This window comes from Grampus griseus, assembly GCF_964374135.1.
Source record: "Grampus griseus genome assembly, chromosome: 10".
In the NCBI taxonomy this organism is placed as follows: domain Eukaryota; kingdom Metazoa; phylum Chordata; class Mammalia; order Artiodactyla; family Delphinidae; genus Grampus; species Grampus griseus.
In genome coordinates, this window is record NC_139004.1 from 103832223 (window position 1) to 103852555 (window position 20333).

Consider the following 20333-nt stretch of genomic DNA (forward strand, 5'->3'; position numbering starts at 1 on the left):
CTCTAGTGCTCGAGCCAAATCCAACCCAACACTTGATTTTATAAATAAAGTTTTACTGGAACATAGCCACACCCATTCATTTACATATTGTCTGCGGCTGCTTTCACCCTAAAATGGCAGAGTGATTTGCCAACCCGATTTAGAGGCTTACTTCACATCATACACAAAAATTAACTAAAAATGGATCACAGACTTAAGTATAAAAGCCAAAACTCTTAGATGAAAACATATGAGAAAATTTCTATAACCTTGGGTTAGGCAAAGATTACTGGGATATGATGCCAAAGCCCAATCACTAAAAGAAAAAAAATAAGTTAAACATCATCAAAATGACAAATGTTTGCACTTCAAAGACACCATTAAGAAAATGAAAAGACAAGCCACAGATTGGGAGAAAATATCTGCAAATCGTAATACGATAAAGGGCTTATAACTCAATAAAAAGGACAAACAACCCCATCAAAAGCTACTAAAAGTGGGCAAAAGATTTGAATACACATTTCACCAAAAAACAAATATATCTGGGCAGGAAATAAGCACATGAAAAAACATTCAACATGAATAGTTATTAGGGAAACACAAATTCAAACCACAATGAGGTACCACTTCACACTCACTGGAATTGCTATAGTCAAAAAGATGATAACAAGCGTTGGTGAGGGTGTGGAGAAACTGGAAGCCTCCTATCCTGCTGAGGGGGATGTAAAACGGTACAGCCCCTTCAGAAAACAGTTTGGCAGCGTCTCAAAAAGTTAAACCTAATAATTCACCGAAGTCATAAGCAGAATGACCCATCAATGCTACTCTTACGTTATCTATCCAAGAGAAATGAAAACAAACGACCACAAAAAAACCTTATGCACAAATGCTCACAGCAGCATTACTCATAATAGTCAAGAAAGGAAACAACTCCAATACCCATCAGTCTGACTGAATACACGAAGTGCAGAATATCCATACAATGAGATGCTATTCGGCAATAAAAGGAACTCCTGATACATACCACAACGTCCAGGAGCCAACGCCAAGAACACTGTGCTAAGTGAAGGGAACTGGACGTGAAAGACGCACGATGTACTTCCATGAAATGCCCAGAAAAGGCAAACCACACAGAGGCAGAGGGCTTAGTGGTTACCTGGGGCCGGGAGTGGGGAGTGACTGCAAATAGGTACAGGGGAACCTGTGAGGCCTCGTAAATGTTCTAAAATCCCACTGTGCTCAACTCTGTAAATTTGCTTTAAAAGATTTACAGCAACTCTGTAAATTTGCTTTTAAAAAAATCCCTGAAATGGTGAATTTTACATGTAAAATACTTTTCCATAAAGTCATTTTTTAAAAAGTCACTATCATCAGATAAAATCTTTCCAAAGCTCCACCCCTGAATAGAGAACCCCAATGTCGCCTCCAGAGAAACGTGTGAACAGCCCTGCATCACCCGTCTAGCCTCATCACCTGGACAACTTCCTCCACCATCCCAACCTCTATGCGGCTGCCAAGCACACAGCCTGTGGAGCCGGAAAGTTTGAGCTTCCTGCTCTACCACCAACTCGCCGTGACCGGGGGTTCCTTCACCCCCTTGAACCTGCTTCCTCACCTCTGCATGGGGATGAAATCTCCCAAGGTCAGCCTGGGGCCCGGGTGACGCAGTGCCCTGAAACTACTCAGCCCAGAGCAGAGCAGCCTTTCCCCGCTGGCCCAGGCCCGTCGTCACCGTCAGCTCATCCAAGCAGCACTGTCTGACCAGCCCACCTGCGCAGGAAGCCCCATCACTCTTCGCATCCTTTTTGTTTTCTTCGTGGCGCTTGCAATTCTTATTCTTCTGCCTCGTCTTTCTTTCTCTCGGTCAGTTCCCCCTCCTGGGATGAGGCTTCCATGAGGCAGGGCCCTGTGCATTGTCCCCTGTAGTCTCTGCCAGGCCAGGCCCAGTTCACAGTGAGCGCTTGCTGAGGTGGCGGTGAAGCGGTACCCACACGTCGGGGACGCCTGGCCTCTCTGGTGTGGGCACACGGGGAGCTGTCCCTTGTGTCCCTCGACCTCCTCTGAGATCTTCCCTTCAGCAGTGGTCCCGACTTGCCTCCCGTGGCAATGAATGATGGTAAAGGTGGTATAGCCCTGAGGGTGAAATGAGCCTGGGGACACAGCTAGAGCAGCAGCCTCGGGAAGCGACCTGGGAAGGGGAGCGGGAACCGAGTGGATGGAAGAGGCAAAGGCTGGAGAACAGCCAGGGGTCTGCAGGTTGACATGCAACCAACTTCAGCTGAGTCACCAAAGATGGCTGTGCAGGGGCAGAGGGGACAGTCACACACGGGATGTTGTGGCTACGTGTGTACCTCCTCTTACTGGAGGATGAAATGAAACACACTGGTTGAAATGCAATCTTTATGTATTTCACACATGCTTGCTCTGAAAAAGAGGTGAATATAATTGCAGCTTTTTGCATTAATTAAATTTCTTTTACCTTCCTCGGAATTAGGGCTTGAACTCACTATGTAAACTTATGCAAATGAGTGTGCAAACTAGCAAGGTCCTGTCATTTCATTTTAAGGAAAGTAGAATGCTTTCCAGGACCAGGTCGGGGGGATTAAATACAAGAGGTCTTTAAGAATATTTAACTTTTGGACTTCCCTGGTGGCACAGTGGTTAAGAATCCGCCTGCCAATGCAGGGGTCACGGGTTCGATCCCTGGTCCGGGAAGATCCCACATGCCGCGGAGCGACTAAGCCCGTGCGCCACAACTACTGAGTCTGTGCTCTAGAGCCCACGAGCCACAACTACCGAAGCCAGGGCTCCTAGAGCCCATGCTCTGCATCAAGAGAAGCCACCGCAATGAGAAGTCCATGTACCGCAATGAAGAATAGCCCCCGCTCTCCACAACTAGAGAAAGCCCGTACGCAGTAACAAAGACCCAACGCAGCCATAAATAAATAAATTTATTTTTAAAAAATAAAAAAGAATATTTAACTTTCTCTGAAGGAGCAGGCAGATGTTCTTCTTTGGCACACACCTCCTATACCTTCTATTAAATTAACTTCTCGTTTGGTTCAACCAATGATCTTTTCTAGTGATTTTCACTCACCTGCTTAAAGACAAGGTGGACTTCCCAACCCTCGAGTCACTTTGCTAGCAGGAAAAACCTTACATCAAACACTGCACTGCCATCACCTCCTTTCTCTGGTCTCCCTCTCTCAAAACAGGCACACGAATGGATGGAAAGAAGGATGGAAGGATGAAAGGATGGAAGGATGAAAGGATGAAAGGATGGAAGGAAGGAAGGAAGGAAGGGGTCTCAGAACATGGGGCAGTGCCCCCAACTGTATGCCTCTAGACAAGCTCTTTATTCTCTCTGATGAGTTTGCCCAAAGCTCCCTCTAGTTTTAACAATCTCTGGTAGAACTAAGCACCCTGTCAGGACAGCTAGAGGCTGTCACAGAATTTTCACACTGCCTTGCATATCACTGGGAGTATGCAGGGTAGGTTGGAGCCGTGAAAAAAGGCTATTTCTTGTACCCAAAAAGATCTGGGTTAAAGTCCCAGAAGTAACACCTTGGGCAAACTCCTTAACCTCTCTAAGCCGGATTCTCCATTTTTAAAGAGAATTTGTACTTTGCAGAACTGCTAAGAGAACTAGAAATAAAACGTGCCTGTCTGATATAAAACCCAAAAGAGATGATACTCCTCTGTCCACTTAGAAGACGTTCCCACCATTGTAAAGCAATTATACTCCAATAAAGATGTTAAAAAAAAAAAAAGAAGACGTTCCCTTAGAAGACCCTGACTGACTGAACTTTCCGACACTCTCCGAAGCAGGTGACAACAGCGGGAGAGCGCCCACACAGAGCTTGGGGCATCTTTCTAAATTCCGATTCGGCTACGGCCTCTCACCTTCCAACGTGAGCGGAGCCGTCTTCTCTCCATTCTGACTTTGCCCCAAGCCAGGTCAAGACTGGATAACACCTAGCAAGTACCAAATATGCTACGTAGGCGTGCTAAGAATAGAGGCTCCCACAAAACACTCTGTACTTTTTCTAGACACGTGCACACACGTCATCTCATCCAAGGCAGCACCTAGGATTATCACAGCCTGCCCCCGTTGTTTAAAAGATGTGGTGATAGACTCAGCAGATAAGCTGTTCACCCCAGGTCACACAGCTAATGAGCAACTATCTAGATGTCACACCTCCTGATGCCCATTTCTTCTTTTTCTTTTTGGCCACACCACGTGGCATGTGGAACTTCCCCAAGCAGGGATCGAACCCTTGCCCCCTGCAGTGGAAGCACAGAGTCTTAACCACTGGACCGCCAGGGAAGTGCCCTGATGTCCTTTTCTGAGCCAGCTCCCTAATTAACTAATTCACCTATGCCCGGCTCTGTGCATCCCATGGACACCTGGTGCCTGCTTCACTGGGGTTCGTCCATTTAATCACTCAGCAAAGGTTTACAAAGCACCCACTACGTGCAAGGCAGAGGTGCAGGAGCAAGCAGAGCACCCAATGAACAGTCCCTGGAGTCCCGCTGAGCGCAATCCCAGCTCGCCGGCTTGTTACCTAGGTGACCCTGGATAAGTACCTCATGTCTCAATGCCTACCCTGTCCCCCATCCATAAAATGGGCGAACAGAATCCGACCTCTTGGAGAGCTGTTGAGAATTAAACGACAGGGTACCCGTCAAGGGTTTAGCACAACCCATGGCCCCCACTAAGCACTCAAGCGTGAGCTGCTTTTATTCTTCCTCTAGAGTCTGGGGATAGAGTCTGCAGTCACACAAGAGCCTTGGCCTCAAGCAGCTTACACTGCGGTCGGAAACACACAAAGAAGTAAAGCATCAACAGAAGTTTCAAATGGAGATGAGCGAGCGCTACGACAAAAACCAGTGTGCGACCGCGGGGATGGGCAGGCACTCTGGACTGAATGGTCGGGAAAGGACCCTCACGTGAGACCTGAACTACAAGAACGCAAGAGCGGGTATAAGGCAAACTGGGGGCGCGAACACAACCCGTGCGGAGATCGCGAGCCGAGCAGGCCCGCACCTCGAGGGACAAGGAGGCCCCGAGGCCAGCGAACAGGGAGCGGGGGCTTGGGGGGGACTGGCACGGGAGGTGGTCAGTCAGGTCAGCAGCGCGGCTCCGGAACCCAAGGGGGGGCGGCTCGTTGTCCTCGTACACGCTTGGGCGTCCGCGGGCGGCGAGGGCACAGGATCAAACGTCCAAGGCGCACCCGGGCAGGGGTCCAGGTAACGAGGCCCCGCCCCCCGGTCTCCGTCCGTCCTCCCACCCTGAGGAGGCCAGGCCTGCGGCGCCCTCCGAACTCGCGGCCCTCTCGCGGCGAGCGCCGGCAGACGCCTCCACGCCCGCCCGCCGGCCGCCCGCTCACCCGGATGCCCTGCAGCACCCGGACCCGCTCCTCCTGGTCCATCCCGAGGGACGCCCTTCGGCCCTCGCGGCTCTCGGTGATGCCCATGGCGGGAGGGGGCTCCGGTGCGCCGGCGTTTACGGGACCGGCGCCACCTGCCAACAAGGCCGCGTCCTATTGGCCGAAGCTCGAGGCTCAGCCAATCGCGGCGCGGGCCGCGCGGCATTGTGGGGGCTGTAGTCTCGCGGTGGCCGCCCACTGGACCAGGAGCACGAGGCGCAGCGCCCAGACGGCGCGTGGCCAGATGGCTGGCCGAGGAGCGTAGCCGCGGTGACCGGGACACCACCACCGAGGAGGCCGCGCTGGGCGGGCGGAGGCGCTGCAGGTTTGCGGTGAAAAGACGGAGAGCGTGAAGGCGCTGAGGAAGACAGCGACGTCGCGGTGCCAGGAGAGAAGCTGGCGGGAGGCGCCCCTCTGTGGGGGAGGCGGTGGAGGAAGAACTTCGTGCAAAGGCCCTGAGGCGGGAGGAGAGCGAGGGCCCAGCGCGGGCCCCGAGTGCGGGAGGGTGCAGAGCAGACCCGGAGGCGGGCTGAAGGTCAGAGTGGAGAGGGCTTTGTCGGCGGGGCCAGAGCTTGTTCTAAAGGTCCGGGGAGGACAGTGAACGGCCCTCGGCGTTGAGGAGACACGCATCGTGTATCCAGCGTCGTGTTCACGCCTGTCTCGCGGGCTCACACGTGTGATGGACGCGGTGACTGCGGCTCACAGCCTCGGCCACCTGAACCCAGCCCCCTTTTGTTCTCTGAGCTGCTGACTCGCGTTGATCTGCCACAGTAGGCCCGGAGCTGAGTTTGGGATCTGGAACTGGGGAACCCCCGGCTGCTCCATGAAATAGTAAGGGTCATTTGGAGCCTTTTCGAACCTGGAAGGGAAGCGGGGAAGAGCAGAGGGTGGAAGAGAAAGTGAGATGCTCTGAGATGAGACCAGCTTGGGTGAAGAAGACGGTGGACACCGGGGGTGGGGGGGAGGATGGCAGGGGGGGCGCTAGAGGATTTTTATCCTCCAGGATAACAAGAACATCTGCCAGATTCCTTCAAAATACTTTGATTTGGAAATCTTCCTCCATCTCTTCCCTATAAGTAGAGCCTGACTAGGGGATTCTGGTGCAAATGGTTTACTGGGGGAGTGCCTCAGGAGAAAGCTGAGATGCCGTCAGAGCTGGGCTCTGGAGCACAAATTATGTCTAGAGTTGGCCCGGCTCGAAGGCAAGGGGACTGGCCTTCTGCTCCCCACAGCATTCGGTCATTGGCAGCCCAGTGAAGCGGGCATCTGTGAGCTCTCAGCAGTCCACACCCACAGCAGCCAGGGGATGGCCTCACGAGCCGGACGGGGCAATTTTAGCATCTACTTCATGTTCCTCACGTTTTTCAAGGTCTCCCGAATACCCTGTGACTGTGGAAGGGGTTATAAAAATTGAGGAAAGGGATGGATTTCACTTCTGAGTTGATGAAATAATTAACTACTGGACTAATTCATCAAAACAAGAGTCAGGGCCACAGGTGACTATGAGACTGTGTGTGGTCGCCCCTGCTCCCACCATGTGCAAACTCCTGGGAGAGAATTGGAATCCCACAAGACTGAGAGTGGGGTTACACTGACACCAGCATAGCTAAGCCTTATGACAACCCAGCAAGTCGTGTATCCCTACTTCCCTGAAAAGAAAACCAAAGTGCAAAAAGGTGAAGATAATGACGTTATAAATCCAAACAAGGGTGCGGATTTTTTTTTTTTTTTTTTGCGGAACGCAGGGCTCCCACTGCCGCGGCCTCTCTTGCTGCGGAGCACAGGCTCCGGACACTCAGGCCCAGCGGCCATGGCTCACGGGCCCAGCCGCTCTGCGGCATGCGGGATCCTCCTGGACCGGGGCACAAACCCGCGTCCCCTGCATCAGCAGGCGGACTCCCAACCACTGCGCCACCAGGGAAGCCCAAGGGTGAGGATTTTAATAAAAGCAGTGGCAGAGGAGAGAAAGGGAAGAGAAGTTCATGGTTTTTGAGCACCTTCGTGGCACCGGGCTCTATGATGCAGGCATACATTCTTTGCATGCAGTTAATCCATGACCAACTCATTTAGTCCTGGAAACCATCCTGAGAGAGTATTACCCCAGGCTAAGGCCCAGGAAATGGAGACTCTGGGGAGGTAAGGTGTTAAGACAGGCCCACTATTTGCTGCCCAGTACCCATTCTCTCGTTCCTTATGACAGAACCCAGCTTCCTTAGGTGTAACAATGCGTCTGGTTAGAAGAATTGCTGCCTAAGTTCCCACTGGCCAAACTTGGGACAACTTGAGCATTATAGCAGTTTGACAGTTTGAACCTATAACATATTTAACTTTTTAAAAAATGCAATAGTCCATGCGTTAAAAGAGAGGGGATGTAAAAAGGGGGGGGGGTCTTCTTTACAAAAGAATGACAGCAAATCAGTGTGAGATTCAAAAATCGCCACTTTGTGACCCTCAGTGAATTAACTGAATCACAGAAATCAGTGGATCCTAAGCTGCTGAGTGACAACTCCCAAGTCTCCCACAGATTTCTGAACACTCATAAAGAGAAAACCATCACATTGATGAGGCCTGGAGGTCACTTCCTTAACTAAGTGGCTGGACTTAGCATCACAGAGAGTGGGACAGCATGACGTGATGCCCCTCCCCAGGAGATGTAAGGGACACACGGTGTCCCCTTTGGAGTGTCGTGGCCAAAAATGCGTGACCTGAATCCAATCGTGAGGAAACAATCAGACGAATCCAGAATGTGAGCTCCTACAAGACAGCTGTCCTGGACTCTTCCAGGAGGCTAACGTCGTGAAAAAACAAGTTTCAAAACATGAAAGAAGCATAACAATGAGACACAGCCGTGAGTCTTGATTATATCCTGGATTAAAATGACAGTAACAGCAACAAAGCTATAAAAAGGTACTTGGAACAATTGGGAAAGTTTTATATATGGAATAGTGTCCTAGGTGACATTATTGAATTAAAGTTAATTTTCTTGTTTTAGGGAGATGCATTTGGACGTATTGGGGGAGTGTCATAGTGTCTACCACCTGCACTCAGATGGTTCAGGGGAAAATGTTAACAATAGGTGAATCTAGGTGAAATATGTATATTGGAATCCATTTTATCTTCCACTGTTTCTATGGGTTTGAAATTTTTCAGAATAATAATCAGGAAATAAAATTCTGCACTTGGGGAAATAAAAAATACTTCCCTCTCTGGACTCCCTTCTCCTTTGTAGCTGGAGCTGACCGTGTGACCTAGATCTGGTCAGATGGCTCCTGAGCAGTGTGGTACCCGGAGAACAGTGCAGTCAGTGCTAAAGAGAGCAGTGAGATGGGATGCAAGGCTGAGCTCTGCCTCCTGCTAGACCTGTGCCTCTCAGTTTCCTGATATAAGAGTGGTGCTTCCATTACATGGAGTGCTTGCCCAGAGCTTGGACTTAGTGAACTCATTCAGCAATAGCTATTATTATTGAGAGGTTTTTTTTTTTTAAGTAACTTGGCAACCAGTATAGGGCGTGGGGGAGGGGGAGTTGTGTGAGCTGGCGTCTCTTAAATTGGATCCTCCAGAAGCAGAAAAGAAGAAATGGGCTGATAGAGTAGAAAAGTCAGAAAAGGAATTTTCTTTGTCCATGTTAAAAGCCAAAAGGAAGCTTTTCCTATAAGATCAAGAAAGAGACAAGGATGTCTGCTTTCACGACTTCTATTCAACACTGCACAAGAAAATGAAATAAAAGATTGGAAAGGAAGAAGTAAAATGATCTCTATTTGTGGAAGACATGATCTTGTATATAAAAATCCTAAGGAATTCACACGCGCGCGCACACACACACACTCAACAGAGCTAGTAAGCAAATTCAGCAAGGTTGCAGGGTGTAAGAACAATACACAAAAATCAGTTCTATTTCTATATACTCACAATGAGCAATCCAAAAATGAAATTAAGAAAACAATTCCACTTACAATAGCACCAAAAACAATAGAACACTTAGGTATAGATTTAGCCAAAGAAGTACAAAGCTTGTATCCCGGAAACTAAAAACCACTGTTGTCTAGGAAGGGGGCTGGAAGGGGACAGGAAAATAAAACTTGGAATAGCGGCTACATGGTTTCAGTACTCACTAAGTCATGCGCTTAACATCTAAGCATTTTACAATATGTATATTATACCTAACTAGAAGTTGAAAATATTTGAGGTGGAGGTTTAACCCAATGTTTTATTTCTCACTCAGGCAAAACGTGGTTGTGCGGGACATGGCATGCCCGGCCACCAGAGAAGGCTCTCTGCCTGCACGTCTGGAACATGTGGCTTCCTCGGCTGACTCACCAGGACGCGTGAGCCTCAGAGCCTAGAGAACGGAGCCCCAGCTTTCCCTGCCTCGGCAACTGTCACCCCCATTGACATCCACTGGCCATTCAGGCCCACTGCCCCTCCCACCTGCAGGAGTGGGGAAGTGCTGTCTTCTGTGAGGAGAAGGAGAAAGGAACCATCTAAACACTAGACCATCAGGCACAAGTGGTGAATGAACAGCTCACTGACCCCTTACTGTTTCCTGAGAAGGCCCACGCAAGAAAGATGTACTGATAATAACCGAGAAATTCCAGACGCTGAAAGATCACATTGAGACAAAATCACAGTCCTTCTGTGCACAGGTGTCGCGATGACAGCATGCACACGTCTTCTGCCACACAGTAACCATGTTCCATGGATCTTCTGTCTCACGAAGGTGTTTCCTGGGTGCTACGATTGTGACCCAGCGACGCGGGCATGTTTGTACCTTTGAAAGCAAGTTGTTGCTGCTCGTGGCTTGCCTGACTTTCCTTTTTGCTGTGTGCTGACACACGCTTCCTCTGGGCTAAAGTTTGGAGACCACTGGGGAGGAGTGGAGCGCTGATGAGAAGGGGGCTGGAGTGACGGATACTCTCAGGCAGGAGGCTCGGGTGGGCCCACGGCCTGGGAGCCACCCAGAGGAGTCACTGAGGGAGTGGGGCCCCAGTGCTGGGGAGAATCTCCGAGTTTTCTGTGACTCTCCACCTCTGAACCTCAGGCTGTTCATCTGTAGGATGGGGGTGATTCAGGCCCTCGTAACCACCCCCTACAAGCCTGGGAAACGAGAGTGGCTGGATGCGGGGCCATCTGTAGCGTTCCGGACGTTTGGGCTCGCGTTGAGGCTTTTGCTGAGCGTACTGTGAGCCGGATGGCTCCTGAGAGGTGGAGGATAGGGGCAGAGCCAGCTCCGTTGAAGGAGAGTGGGGTTTGGAGTGAAGCAAGGAAGGCAGAAACCTGGTTGAAGAGGAAACTTGGGAAAGGCGGTTATGATTCCAAGTGGCAGATGGATAGATGTTGTTCAGTAATAGATGGCAGGACCCTCTCTTTCTTTCCATGTAATTCATTTTCACTAAAGTTTGCCTCAGTCAGCAGTGCCTTTAAATTGGATTAGGTAGTTTCGTGCAGAGAGTTTGTGTCTGGCCCCAAGCAGGCTCAACGAACCTCCCCCAAATCCATCCTCGGACCATCAGTAAGGACCCTTTAGAGGATAGTTGGCCAACGGTGGCCCTAGGGAAGGAAGTGGCAGGGCCCTGAGTAGGAGGAGAATGGGCTGTGGCGGGGAAAACTCCGGAAAGGCTGGTTGGATCTTGAGGACAGAGGCCTTGAATGCTGGGTATGTCCTACCCTGAGGCATGGCAGTGGAAGACTCTTGACTTGGGGGCTGTGCTTTGGGAAGCTCTCTGCAACCCCTCAGTGGAGGACCTCTTTGCAGTAGCTGTGGAGATGGATGGCTGATGACAGGGCCCACCCCTGAAGCACAGCCTGCCCTTCACCACCATCTGAGTTTGAGGGAGACTGCAGCACCCTCCCCACTGCCCCGCCCTGGCAGACACTGGTGGTCCGGGAACCTCCTGTCTCCAGCCTTGTGCTTCCACAGGGAGGGACAGGCATTAGCGTGACACTCGGGTAGAAGTTCCTGCGGGGATTCGGCATGTGACACCGTGGCAGCTCTCCCCTCTCCCCTCTGAGGTCTGCCTGCCTGCTTGGAGCCTGTGCTTCTCCACGTGGGGGACTCAGTGCAGACAGTCCGGGTCCGTGGAGGATGGAGGTTCTTCCCATCTGCCTGCCCAGCAGGTCGGCCGCATCTCCCCTCACGGTGTTGGTGTGGAGATGCCAGCCTGGGCTCGGAGCATCACACCTGCCCACCTCTGTCCGCCCAGCTGGAGGGAGCAGCTGCGGAAGGGCGCTCTCCCTTTCAGCACAAAGGAATCTCTCCCAGAAGCCAGTCTCTCCTGGAGTCACGCTGGTCACCCCAGCCAGGGCCTGCCCAGGCAGAGGGGGCAGGGTGGCCACGGCAGGTTAAACCTGCGCCGATCACTCCCCAGGCCTGAGGGAACCAGCCGCCGGCACCGGTAAGCAGCCCCCTTACGGTGCCCCCGCTCAAGCACCCCTTCCAGCCGCTCTCGGGACCGGGCAGCTGCGTGCATAGCGCTCGCCGCGAGCGTGCCCGGGAGGGACAGGGCGCACCGGCCGCCGGGAGCCTGCGCCCCAGCGCCTCCCCAGGACGGTCACCCCCTGTCGCGGTTCTCCCGAGGGCAGCTTGCTGCGCGTAGGCGGCCGGGGACCGTGGGCGCTGCGAGCCCAGTGGGAAGAGAGAGACGTTGGCTCAGCAAAGCCGCGTGGGCCACGGACTGTGCCGGCGTAGCCGGAGCGGAGTCCGGTCAGCCAATTGCGGCCTCCTGGCGAATCAGTCTGTCTTTACGCGCCCCACCCCCGCACACGCATGCACACGCAGGTACACACATGCGTGCGCACGTGCCCGCCCACGGCTGTAACCTGAGCTGGGCTTTCCGTCTCCAGCACAGGCTCTGGCCCTGCTCCTGGCCCTGCCCCAGCTCGGGGCCCCGGAGCAGCCTGAGCACCGCCCCGGGGGCCTCGGGGGCCAGCAGACCTGGACCTGCCCCTGCGGCCCCGCCCGCCCGTGATGCCGCCTCCCCAGCCAGGCCCACCCCCCACCTCACACTACTGTGTCTTATTTTCTTCCCTCCTGAAAAGACTCTCGGGATCTTTGCTGCTTGTTTGTTTACCGTTGGTCTCCAGCCAGTACCACCCACAACACGCACAGTTCCCCAAACAGAAGCTTCGGAGCAGAGGGACTGTGTCTGCTCCATTCATCCCTGAATTCCGGGCACCTGGCACAGGGCCTGGGACGGAGCGGCGCTCAAGGCATCGGTGACTGAGTCACTGACTGGCTGAATGGGCTCCCCTGCTGGTGAGCGAGTTGCTCCAGGTTCAGAGAGGCAAGAAACTGAGTAGTTAAGAGTGAAGATTTTCATCTCAGTCCCAGCTCGGCTGCCCGTGTGGTCTCCAAAAAGTTCCTTCACCTCCCTCTGCCTCGGTTTCCTCATCTGTAAAACAGGCATAAGCACAGTACCTACCTGTAGCGCTGATGTGGGATTGCATGAGTTAATACATGTCATGGACCCAGAACAATACCTGGCAAAGGGGAAACGCTCAGTTATCACTAGTTATTGTTGTGCCACGCATCAACCAAAGAAGCCTGCCAGCCGAGGCTCAGACAGGGAGCATGGCTTGCCTGAGGTCACACAGCAGGAAGGAGGCAGACATGAGATCTGAACCCTGGTCCAAACGTCTCAGAAGCCAGAGCCCTTTCTAGGGTCCCACCTGGCTGTGGCGCCTCCCTTGAAGCGTGGCCTGCCTGGCCCTTGGGTGTGGGGCTTGGGAGCTGGGGTGAAGGCCCGGGAAAGGGGGTTGGGGTGGGGGAGGGCAGGAGGGGCTGCTGGGGAGACCGTCCTGGTACTGGCTCCCTGCCCCACTCTCGATCCCTTCCACCCCCTGCAGCTGCACCCACTCCCCACCATGGGACTCTCACAGAGTTTTATGAATCATTAAAATGTACGCACAGACTTTAAGGAAATAACACTGGGCTGTAATAAGAGCTACAAAGCGACAGGATTCCTCAGAGAGCTCAGTGGTAAAGCTGGTTGCCTACTTGGCAAGATGGTTTTCCAGCCTTTTGCGTCTATTAGCAGGGGAAGGGAGGGACCGACCGTGGAGTGCCCCGTGGGCTCTGAGCAGCCTCAGGAGGCTCCTTCGGAGCAGCCTGTACGTTTTCTGCATTCAAGGTCCCACACGGAGCAGCGGCCACACCAGAGCGTTGGGGGGGACCGTTACCTCCCTCCCATCATCTCCATCACCCCTCTCAGCCATGCTAAACAAAACACCCTCTAAGTAGAAGCCTTGTGTTTGCATTGCAAATGGAGCTTCAAGATAGCCTCCCAGGTTTTCACCAGTGTGATAGAGAAGAACATTTTGTTTTAATTTTAGTTGCAATTCTCTGACTGTTACTATATCTAAAGCTAAGCATCTTTACATTTGTTCTGGTCCTTGATATTCTTTTATCTGTGAATCACCTTCTCATATACTTGGCCCACCTTGCTTTTTTGTTCTGTTTTGGTTTGGGTCCTTCCGTTATTGGTTTGCAGGAGCTTTTATATGCTCTAGATGTCACTCCTCTTTTCGAATGCTCTGTTTTCTCCCATCTACCACTTGTCTTTTAACTGTAGGTCATTTTTTGACAAACAAGTTTAAACTTTTTTCATTCAGATATCTAATTCATGCTCTTTTTTGGGTTGTAGATTTTATGTATTAGTAAGGAATTATCTCCTACTGAACTTGTAAACAGTTTTTTAACGTTTACCTTTTAAAACCACTTGCAGTTTATTTTTTATTGTGCTATGGGATTATGCTGGATAGCATGTTTTCATATAAATAACCAATTATGTAGATTTTATATATAGCCTTTATCATTTATTGAATATTTTGTTTTGCCACTGAATTTAAAAAGCCAACTTCATGATGCACTATTTTCCATATGTTCATAGTACACTGCTAGATTTGTTTCTCTATTCTTTAGCTTTTTTATGGCAACTCACCACTGATTGAACTACTGTAACTTTATCAGATATTTGGATATCTGACAAGGAAAGTCCCCTCATTGTTTTTCTCTCTTAACTTTTCTTGACCACCTCTGGAGATTTCCCTTCTCGGGGAAAGAAATCATCTTGTCATATACCATTAACAGTCTATCTGAGATTTCAACTGGGGTTCCATTGGATTTATAGATTAATTTATGGGAGAGCTGATATAGCTAGCTCTTCTTTTTTTTTTTTGTGGTACGCGGGCCTCTCACTGTTGTGGCCTCTCCCGTCGCGGAGCACAGGCTCCGGACGCGCAGGCTCAGCGGCCATGGCTCATGGGCTCAGCCGCTCCACGGCATGTGGGATCTTCCCGGACCGGGGCACGAACCCGTGTCCCCTGCATCGGCAGGCGGACTCCCAACCCCTGCGCCACCAGGGAAGCCCAAGAATGAGTTCATTTTTCATTTCATTTTATAATTGGTTTTTGCTAGTATGTAATTAAGCTATTGATTTTTTCTATGCTGATCTTATATGTGGCTGCACTGTTAAACTCTCTCATTGGTTTTGCCAATAGATTCTCTTGAGAATTTTCCAGGTAGGTCATCCTACGGTCTGCAGATAATCTCAATTTTGTTCCTTTTTTCCAGTATTAATGACATTTTCCCTCGTATTATAGTACTGGCTAGAATCTCCAACAAAAAGGTTGAATAGCACAATGATACTAACACTGACTCTTTATTTCATTATCAAGTGGTGACGATTACTGTAGAGTTTCAATGCCCTTTATCATCTTAAGGAAGAACCTAATTTTCTAGCTGCTTTGTTTTTTATCTTGAAAGTATATATGTTGAATATTTTCAAAAGTGTTTTTGTTCTCTATGAAAATAGTTATGTGATCTTTCTTGTACTCTAGAAAAGCAGTGATTTAAACCGGTAGATTTTTATTCTAAAGTTGAACACATACCTGCGTTCTTGGGATGTCTCTTAATATACTGCCAAACTGAATTTGCTAAGTTTTAAAAAATAAAAATCAATTTAATTTAAAATATAATACTATAAAAATGTTCTGTTCATCATAATTTAAAATGAAAACCACGGAACACATTCAATTAATAAAAACATAACATTTACATATTTTTGAGATTTTTTAATGAAGGGAGAGAAACAAAAAAAGGTTAAAAACGAAAGTGGAAAAAGGACACTTTCACACAAACATCTAGACACAAAGAAACTAAAAATGTGAAACTAAAGAAAAAAGACAAATTCGAGAACAAAGGCCGAGAGACTCACAAACATATTCGGAAGACATATAGCTGGACATATAGATGAAAAATAGATAGATGTATACACAATTATAGAGAGAGATGGGGGCGGGGGGAGAGAGGAGGGAGAGAGGAAAGCAGAGCCGGGAATATACGCTGAGGCTGCAGTAAGGGTAGAATGATTCTTAGGCAGAGTGACCTTATGGGCAGCACCCCATCGTCTGTATGGCCCTCAGGTTTCCGTTCTATACGGCATTTTATCTGAGTGTTTTGCGCCCGTGTTTATGAAGAAGACCGGCATATAGCTTTATTTTCCTGAGCTCTTCTCCTTTGTCTCTTCATCTGTTGAAACATCTATTTCATTGACCAGCTGCATTGCTTTTGTTTGTATTTTATTAATTTCTACTTTAGCTTTAATCCCATCATTCTACTTTTTTGGATTGTTTAAATGGTTTTTAAATAGTTTCTTTATTTGAAAGTTTAGTTCATTTATTTTCAATCTTTTTTTGTTTTCTAATAAATGCATATAAGTCATACTTTTTCCTTTGAGTATTGCTGTGGCAGAAAAACATTCTGTAATATGGTGCATCTGTGATGGTTCAGACATTAAATAGTTCATACATTATATATTTTAATTTTCCCTTTAATTCAAGAGCTATTTAAATGTTTTTGTTAACTTCTAGTTTTATCCTATTTCAATCAGCCTAAGTAATAGCAGCTCTTTGAAGTTTATTAAGATTTCCTTAACGGCCTTGCATAGGTCAGTTTTCCAGAATATTCCATTTGTGGTTAAAAGAATATATAATCTCTGCCAGTTGAGCAGAATGGTAATTAGATTAAGCTCATTACTTATTTTATTCAAATCCTCTTTTTACTTATTCATTTCTATGAGTTTTGTCAAAATTGCCCACTAAGACATTGAGGATCTAGTTTCTTTCTATTTGTAATTCTGACAGGTTTCTGCTCTATGTATTTTCAAGTTGTGCTTTAAGTGCAGTAAAATGATCATTAGTTACCCTGTGGATTGTTCCCTTTCTTTAGCATGACATACCCCTTTCTTTTTTTCTTTTTTCTTTTTTTTTTTTTTTTGCAGTACACGGGCCTCTCACTGTTGTGGCCTCTCCTGTTGCGGAGCACAGGCTCCGGACGCGCAGGCTCCGCGGCATGTGGGATCTTCCCGGACCGGGGCACGAACCCATGTCCCCTGCATCGGCAGGCAGACTCCCAACCACTGCACCACCAGGGAAACCCCCCTTTCTTTTATTATTAAATGTTTTGACCTTGAATTCTATTTCATCTGAATTTAATATGACCATCTTTTTTTGTCTTATTAGCATTTTCTTTCCTTTCATTTTTCCTGGATTATTTCTTTTAGATATGTTTCACATAATTTGTACTTTTATCCAACCAGAGTTTTTTTCTTTTAATTAATGAATTTAACCCACATCTATTGTGATGACTGATATTATTAGAATTGTTTGTTCCATCTTTTTTTTATTTTTGTGTGTTATACTTTTTGTTTCTTTCTCCCCTTTCTTACATTTTGTTATACCAACTAAATTTTCTTAAAATTTTTTTCACCCTTTAAAAATACTTAATTAAGGTTATATTTAAAAAACACTCTCTGTAGTTAAATCACCCCAAGTCAGACAACACGTGCTACTTCCCTCTGCTCCATTTACCAGTTTCCTAGAATTTTTATTCCGTGATCACTTTTTAAATTAAAGTATAAAGACATACTTTACATGCCCACATCTTAAGTGTACAACTTGATGAATTTTTCAAGGTGAACACATCCCTGCAGACAGGACCCAGAGGGGCACAGAACATCGCCAGTTCTCGATAAGCCTTTGTTGAGCCTCCCATCATTGCCGCCACAGGTAAACCAAAGCACCACTTCCGTCACCGCCGGTCGGTGTGTGAAGTCTCTCAACCTGTATGTTTGAATCACAGTGTCTGTTCCTTTGTGTATGGCTTCTTCTGCTCCGCCTCACGCCTCTGAGACTCCTCCACACAAGAGCACGTGGCAGTGGTGCTTTCCTCGTCCCTTCTACAGGTGTGTCACAGGTGGTTTCTTCTACGATGGTGAAATCTGTGTTGGTCCCAATGTGTGGGTGTTGCGAACAACGCCGCCATGAACATTCTAGCATCTGCCTTTTGGAACACGTATCTATGCATTCCTTTTGGATACACACCCAGGACAGGGCACGACTGTTTAGCATTTGAGGACGCTGTCACTTTTCCAGGTGGTGTATCACGTTGTCATTTAAAGTGTCTTATTTTAAACAGGCAACACTCATTTACTCTTAAAAAAATAGCTTTTATTGTTTTATTTGATCACCATTGTACCCTATCGTTTTTATTCTTGCTAGAGCTCACCACCCAGCATTTGTTTGTTTTTAGAGAGTGTCTATGGGCCTTAAATGGTTGGCTTCTTTCATGCCTGGAAATACCTTTATTTTGCCTTCACAATGCATGATAGCCTTGTAATACTGAATAGTTAGGCTTCATATAAAGTTATAGGTTCCAAGTGATTTTCACCCAGAACTTTGAAGATACTGCTCTACCGTCATGCTGATCTCTTGAGGGGCCCATCAGTCTCAGCATCCCTGCATTTCTTCAGTTTGGGGGGGAATTTCCTCTATCACTTCTCGGAAAACCTCTTCCCTTCCAATCTGTCTATTCTTTCTTTCCAGAACTGCTACTTGATGGCTTTTACAATTTCTTACTCTATCCTTCATGTCGCTTGACTTTTGTTTCATGCTTTCTATTTCTTTGTACTTTTATGATAATCCCTCACTTAGGTTTCCTAGAATGTAAATATTCCATTTTTCAGCCCATCCACTGAGCTTTTGTTTTTCCTAATTTAGCAATCAAGTTTTTAATATCTTTTTTTTTTACAAAGGCAATATCCTCGTGCATCTCTCTGAAGCCATCAATTATACTTATTCAAAATTCCTGTCCTGCTGTCTCTATAAATTTGATCCCTCACTCTTTTGTAGTGTTACTATTTAGAGAACACGATGGAAAGCCTTTCCCATTACTCATATCCAGTCTCGAATCATCACGCAAATTTGCAAACAGATCCGAGCAGTTAGCGGCACTGGTGCTGAAATGGAGCCCGATCAGAGGGGCTCCCGTCAGCCGTGTCTGGTGAGAATAGTGGCCCCTTCGAACCTACAGACGCTTGCCTTCCACCCTCCTTTCTCTCCCCTCCCAGGCACTCCTTCTCACTGCTCCAGAATGGTAGCTCATTTCACCCCTGGTTTACAGGTTGGCTTGGGGCCCATAAGGGAACTGGCTGGTGGGTCCTTGGGAGTCAAAGTTAGGTTGAGGTGTCCCCCCTAGGGGAAGAAAGAGGAGGAGAAATCTAGGACGTGTGGAAATCCCTCCGAAGTCCAAGGGTGGAGCCAAGAAAATAACATCAGTTGACCCGTCTGCAGAGGATTGGGAAAAACAGGAAAGCCCAGCATGGGCACAGGTGAACGTGGGAGGCCAGTAAGGACATTGGCCCCAGGTGGCGCCTGTGCGTGCTGCAGAGTGTTCAAGGCTGACCTTTCTCAGCCACCCGGGGACCTGCATGTGGGCTGGGTGGGGTTGGCCCAGAGCTTCTCAGTCGGACGGACAGAAACTTGTAACCCCACCCCACTCCTGCAGGACAAGCCCCAAATGCCACTAGTCGGATTCCCAAGTCCTCCCCTTTCTGGATTTCCTAAGATTCAGGCTCCGTGTCTCCTGTTTCTCTGAGACTGGGATAAATACAGTACAGTACCAAATTCACAGGCTTTGTAAACGGAGAAACTCAAGATCTTCCTCCAAGCCCAGCCTTGATAGCTTTGCAACTTAGAGTTTCAGTCTCATGTGTGTTATAAACAGCTTGTTTGCCAGACCTGTGAAATTCACCCACACTCCCTGGTTGGTTGAGTTTTCTTCCCCGAGTCTGTAGATGTCCTTCATCACAACTTGACGAAAGAATGGTGCTTTGAGGCCTGTTTCGTAGGTTTTCTATTCTACAGGTTTGCTGCCCACTACTACCATTTGTCAGATTCACAGAGCAGTAGTGTGTACGCATTCCTGTTGGCTGAATTTATGTCGACGCTAATTCTTGCAGCTGTTAAAAAAGGAGAACGGCAAAAGCAGGGAGGAGCACACAGACCCCTCCTCTCAGAGGATTCTCGCTCATCACAGTTTAAAGGCAGGAAGCACAAATAATGCTGCAAGATAAGAAAATAAAGAAATAAAACCAGCAGGATTCTAAAAATCGACAATTACTGTTCTTCCAAATTAGATACTGGAACTTGCAGAAAGCAGCCATATCGCCAGAAACTATTATTCTGCATCTTTAACCAGCAGACGACACCTCTACAGGTGAGGAATAAAGTGAATTCTTTTAGGTGAAATCATTCCTGCAAATGAATAGGAACCAGATCAGAGGCCAACGTGCAGGCTCCAGTTTTATGAGGCCATTACCAGTCCCTGGGAGGAAAAGGGAAAGAGCGATGAGTGACACCCCAGGACACAGCCAGCTTTGTCACCTCCCACTCACGTTCCTGAGACAGCCCTTCCAGGGAAACGGGGTGGCTGCACTTCGATTATTTCACAGCTGGAAAGCAGCTAAGGATGTGGCCTCAGAGCCATCATCAGCTCGTTCACTCTTGTTCTCTGAGCGCTGTCTACAACCAGCGAGCATCCCTCCAGCTCCCGTGTGCTAAAGGACACAGACGTGTTCAAGGAGAGAGCCA

General features: G+C 48.5%; 1 protein-coding gene across 1 annotated transcript in view; it reads right to left on the reverse strand.

The window, feature by feature from the left end:
• Nucleotides 1-5498, reverse strand: part of CHCHD6 (coiled-coil-helix-coiled-coil-helix domain containing 6) — a 125542-nt gene extending 120044 nt beyond the window's left edge. Inside the window, exon 1 of the mRNA XM_082664060.1 lies at nucleotides 5370-5498. Within this exon, the coding sequence (XP_082520186.1) occupies nucleotides 5370-5456 (87 nt within the window). The 5' untranslated portion in view covers nucleotides 5457-5498. The remainder of the gene's footprint in view (nucleotides 1-5369) is intronic.
• Nucleotides 5499-20333: the final 14835 nt, after the last annotated feature.